We start from the raw sequence: 6,000 nt of genomic DNA, 5'->3' as shown, positions 1-6,000 counted from the left end.
CCGAGTCGTGATATATTAGATATATGACAATATGACTGATAAGAAACCCTGTGAATTGACAACATGTATTTAGACAGTTATTTAAAATTTAATATTTTTGTTCGAGAGTGATTTTAGGAAGCGGGATGTCTTTCTAATATATGAGCTATGGTACATTATGAGTCGATTTTCACAAAATATTTAAATGTGATTTCTTTTTATATACAACTAATTTGTGTAGGAAATCTTTATCTCACATTTTTATGTGAGATAGATGAAATAATGGACCGTTTACAACCAATTTTAATAGGCTTATTTGAGCAGAAAAATGGCGCAGAAGGACAAACGGACGGTCAGACATCGTTAAATTTAACGGTATACCTTTAGGTGGATGTGCTCTACAAAAAACAGAAAAACGCAATGTACCCTCCCCAACTATCGGGGTGTAGGCTATAGTAATATTTTCATTCAATTTGGAGGGACTGTTGAGTCATATTCTTTAATAAGATCTTGATCATGTTTATCAGATCTTGCCAAGTTTAATTTCTCTTAACACATTCTGTCTCGAAAGAATCAAATATTTAATAAATCATTCTTATATTTGTCATATAAACACAGTCGAAATACGAAATTAAAATTCAGCCTATATCTAATAATGGGAAATCGGAAAAATGGCCTTCACGATATCGTAGCTGAAATTTCTCATATATTGAATTTAGGCAGAAAGTAATCTGTTATCATGTCGCGCTATGAAGCACCAACAACAGTCACTGCTTGACCAGCCTTAAGCTTGAAGAAGTATGGTCCAATGATGCACACGTTATCGATACATTTTATTCGATAATACATGTGGGGAACCCAAAATCCTTCAAATTTGATTATCATTGTGTCTGTCAAACTTTCATTAATTTTGAAATATTTTTTTTAACCCTAAACTCTCTTTTATTTCTTTCTGCTTTTTCTTATTTCTTAAATACCATTCGTTATTGTCCTATGAGTTTGGGATTACGTCCTCTGTATTAGATCCATACTGGTATTACTTGGCGTTCCCCATAGACGGATTTCGTATGTCCATTAGGGATATAACTTTTGACATTTTTTGCAAATATGTAAATTGGCATAGCAGGGTCGAATAGAGCATACAAAAATAAAAATGAAAAACCAAGGTATTATTTTTTCGCGATTGTTAAAAAAAGTTCACGCACCAAATGCAATAAAGTTTTTCATTCAATATTTTGAAAAACAATATACATACATATTTTATTTTAATAATAACTGCAGACATACTTCAAAAGATAATTTTTAAATAAAGGAAGTATCCCTCACACTTGCAAAATAAAATTTTAAATTATTTATATAATTTTTCAGAGAAAAAAAAATTTGGTTTATTTTAGAAATTGGAGTTGGTGCGTGATATTTTTGATTCCAAATGACCTAAAAAAATGATTTTCATTATTTATACAATATTAGCCATCACGTGGTGGTATGCCAAAAATTTCGCCAAAATTATTTACATACCTAATGTCCATATTGTTTTCAATCTTCAAATTCAAAAAGTGGTATTTGAAATTAAACCTTCAAATATACTCTTTAAATACTCTCTTAAATAATCTACTTACTTGATAACAGGACGTTCTATTAAAAAATTTCACATATTAAAACACCAATTTAATTTCATTTGAATTTTTAATTAATATTGTTTATTTTGTTTCATAACAAATATTAATTTTTTTTTATTAAATATTTTATATTTTTATTATAAGTGTAATATTTATGTATATAATAATGAGAACATTGGACAATACAAATCTTATAAATTTTCATACAAAAAATATACTATAATTTTACTACTAATACTAAACAAACTCACAACTATATCTTTTCTATCTCTTAGTTACTTTCAAAACTTAATACTTGACTGAAAACGACAACTTCCATCCAACCACCATTTCTCAATGTTTCGATAAGTTTGTGTCTTTTGAAAATAATGCGGTTGATGCAATCGTTTGCATAAATCACAGAAGGGTGAATAGAATCTCAAATCGTAATATTGACGCCACCAAAAATAACGCATATATTCTTCGGGACTCTCCGCAAGGTACTTCAGATAATTGACTAAATCTTGAGGCGTTCGATAGTCCTCGACATTGATGTAGGAGTGTGGTGGTAGAAAGCGTTCATAATTAGCTCCACCATAAACCACGGGTATGATATTACGGCGCAGGATATTGTATAGTTTTTCGGTTATATAGTCGGTACAAAGGGAGTTCTCGAAGGAGAAATAGAATTTATAGTCCTCATCCAAGATTTGATCACATTCGGTGGAGCCTTTTTGGCACCTGAAATGAAAAGAAGTTAAATGGTATTTAAAATTTAGCTAAAATATGTAAATATGAGGATTGCCGAAGGTTTATTTTAACTTCTCGGGAACATTTTTTTTTTAATTTTTCATATGAGAGTACATTATTTCCGATGTTCTCAGTAATTTTCAAATGCAGAAAATTTATTTATATTTTTGTATTTTATATTTTCAATTTGCTGCATTGAACAGTTTTGACCCCAGATATAAAAGAGTATGATGTCCTAACAATTTAAAATTACAAAATCTTAAATAAGCAACCCATAGAAACCGTCCAAAATTAAATATTAGAATAATAAGGACCCAGAATATTTGTATATATATTCTTTTGTGGATCTGCGATGAATATTTCGATGTTTTACAAACGAAACACATCGTATCTGGGTATAAAAATATATGGATTCAATAATGATAAAAAAATTTACTTTTATTGACTATTCGACTTTTTTCGAACAATACAAAAATCGACATATATATAGAACAAAATGTTTGGAATTCGTTCTATATTCATTAGTTCAAGATTGAGTGCAATAAACGGAACCGGTGCGATAATCAAAACCGTTTCAGGGAACTGGGCTAGTTCCCTACACAGAAAAAACAGATTCGTGATAGCAACCAAATTTGTTGCCAATCGAATGATTAGGTTGCACGCATAGAATTTTTCGGTTCTATCAACAGAAAGTGAGTTGATAAAGAAGAATTTTGGTTGAAGCAAAAAAACTTTTGTTGTCAATTCAAAAATTATGTAGCGACAACAATAAAATTCGGTTACTAATGTAGAATCATACGATTTACAACAAATTCGGTTGCTATCAAGAATATGTTTTTTCTATGTAGTTACGAATACTTAGATCTATTTAATAACTGGTTGTGGAAGTATTAAATTATTTTTTCAGAAAGTAAAGTACGTATTTAAGGGCGTAATTGTCTAAATACTGACGCCAAGTGGAAAAAAAAACCAAAAATTCAAATATTTTTTTATTCTTTTCAATACAAATTACAAACAAGTAAGAAAATATATTCGGTCAAGCCCGACCAGGAAGTGCACTTTATATGGGAGCCATGACGTATTAAGGACCGTTCGGCTTGAAATCAAGTATCGTGATTTCTTTCTATATTAAAAGATTTATTATTGTTAAACTGATTTACGGAAGTGGGTATTGTATGGGATCGTTTTTTTCAAAAACCAGTCAAGCAACAAACAATTAAGTTATTGCGCGATTACTGTTTTGTAAAGGTTAATGCATCGTATAATGAAAAAAAATCAACACTGCTCCTTATTATGGTGAAGCAAAGCTGAGAAATCCGGGTTTAGTGCAGACAGAGGTCAAGTGACAGCGCCCTACTAGACCCTAAACTATTTTTTTTTTCATAAATGTTGTAGGTCTCAAAAATATGAAAAAACAAGTAAGAGAGCTATATTCGGCTATGCCGAATCTTATATACCCTTCACCAAAATAAAAATTTTAAATATTTTTAGGTAAACAAAATTTATTGTTTTTTTAATTTTTTGGGAAAATAAAATTTCGAATTGTTTTTTTTAAATTAAAATTTTTTGTTTTTGTTTTTTAAATTTTTTTAAATATTAAGCAAAAAAAACTTTTGGTGAAAAAAAAAATTCGGGTTACAAAATATTTTTTCCGATTTTGACCCATTTTAGGTCCAACTTAATATGTATGGTCTTATATACTTCGTTGCAAAGGTCTTTGAAATCTCTATCATTAGATATCCACTTTGTCTATATTAATGACTTAGTAATCCAGATATAGGTCAAAAATGGACCGATTTTCTCGAAGAATTCCAGAGATATTGATCGTGTATTTAAGTTATTTGGGGGCTTCGGAAAGTTGATTCCAACAGACAGATAGACAGACGGACATGGCTTAATCGACTCCGCTATCTACAAGGATCCAGAATATATATACTTTATAGGATCAGAAAATTATATTGTGGAAATTTATTTATTTATTAATTGTAGTTTTTATATATAGCTAGTAGCTTTTATTAACCATAGAAGGCCCTTAAGGGCTCGGTTATGTAAATGAAGAATTAATAAAAAAAAATTACAAACGGAATGACAAACTTATATATACCGTTCGCACGAAGGTGAAGGGTATAATAAAATATATAGAAGCTCTAAAATCTTACTTGAATAGATAGAAGAGTTTTATGGAAATATTTTTCAATGACCTACAACGGAAGCAGAATGCACGTTCAAGTGAACCGACTTTTAAAATCGATGTATCAAATCAAAGTATCAAAATAAATATTTTGTAACTCAAGACATAAAATTTTTGTGTTAAAACATTTATTTTGATACTATCCCACTCGCATCCCACTAAGAGACCAAAAAGTTCGATTTTGCCAAAAAAAAAATCAAAAATTGTCTTGAGTTACAAAACATTTATTTTGCTATATATCCCAATCGCATCCCATTAAGCAACCAAATAGGTCTTAAAGGAATAGACCCAAACTTTCTTTTGAGCAAAAAAAAATTGGCCCATTTAAAAAAAAAAAAAAAAAGTTAGATTTTGCAAAAAAATCAAAAATATTTTGAGTTATAAAACATTTATTTTAATAGATATCCCACTCGCATCCCACTAAGCGACTAAATAGGTCTTGAAGGAAAAATAAAAAGACGGCCCATTTCAAAAAAAAGTCAACAAAGTTTTTGATTTTGTAAAAAAATTCAAAATTGCATGTTTTGAGTTACAAAACATTTTTTTATAGATATCGAACTCGCATCCCACTAAGCGACCAAAAAGGTCCTCAAGGAAAATATCTAAGCATTATTTTAAGAAAAAAGGACCCATTTTGAAAAAAAAAATCAAAAACGTTTTTTGATTTCGGAAAAAAATATTAAAATTTTTTTTATTTTTTTCCAAAGATTGAATAAATAGCTATCTATCTATTTGGGATACATTTTGCTAAGAACAATAGGTAATAAGTTACATGGATGAGAAAAATCACATGTTTGGCCAAAATGTCAAATTTTGACCCCCTCTAACTCCGAGAGTTCTTGACCGATCTTGTTGAAAAATTGTGTCATCCTGATCGGACATCGATTTTAAATGTTGGTTCACTTGACATGAAATCCCCCATAAATTAATATGATGTTAAACTCTTTAATAAATTCATTTGTCATTTTACTTTCGAAGTTCCTTACTAAATTATCAAACAGTTACACAAATAGATAACTTTCATATAAAAAAAAGTTGTCTTTGATTTGCTCAAATTCAAAAATTTGTTGCTTGACTGGTTTTTGAAATAAACGATTCAATTATGGATATATAAAATTTATTATTACATATAATGTGAGTGGATATCTATGTGAAAAAATGGACCGAATACAACTTGCGAATTGTACTTTCCGCACAAGTTTTACATGAACAACCAGCCAGACGGACGGACATCGTTAAATCGACTCTGAAAGTGATTCGATCGGTATACTTGGCACTAACGCAATATAGTATGGAGGGATGTAGGGTATAATGAAATCAGCGTCAGAATTTGTAGGCTTTGCTTTGCCTCTTAAAATCAATAGATTTTGCATGGAAAACCAAAACAAATTGTTTAAATTGTTGATATTTTGTTTTTGTTTTCCATATAAAACTATCACTTGTCGCCGGCATTTAGACAATTAGACCCCAAGTGTTTTCTAT

At 29.7% G+C, this 6,000-nt stretch overlaps 1 protein-coding gene across 2 annotated transcripts in view; it reads right to left on the bottom strand.

Moving 5' to 3' along the window:
- Positions 1–1,646: 1,646 nt before the first annotated feature.
- The window catches only part of FucTC (alpha-(1,3)-fucosyltransferase C), a 30,606-nt gene continuing 26,252 nt past the window's right edge, over positions 1,647–6,000 (bottom strand). For both annotated transcript variants that reach the window (XM_065507716.1, XM_065507715.1), the window contains exon 3: positions 1,647–2,318. In XM_065507716.1, coding sequence (XP_065363788.1) covers positions 1,880–2,318 — 439 coding nt within the window. In that variant the 3' untranslated portion in view covers positions 1,647–1,879. The remainder of the gene's footprint in view (positions 2,319–6,000) is intronic.

Source organism: Calliphora vicina, chromosome 4 (assembly GCF_958450345.1).
Source record: "Calliphora vicina chromosome 4, idCalVici1.1, whole genome shotgun sequence".
NCBI lineage: Eukaryota > Metazoa > Arthropoda > Insecta > Diptera > Calliphoridae > Calliphora > Calliphora vicina.
This window is presented reverse-complemented; position numbering and strand designations above follow the sequence as displayed.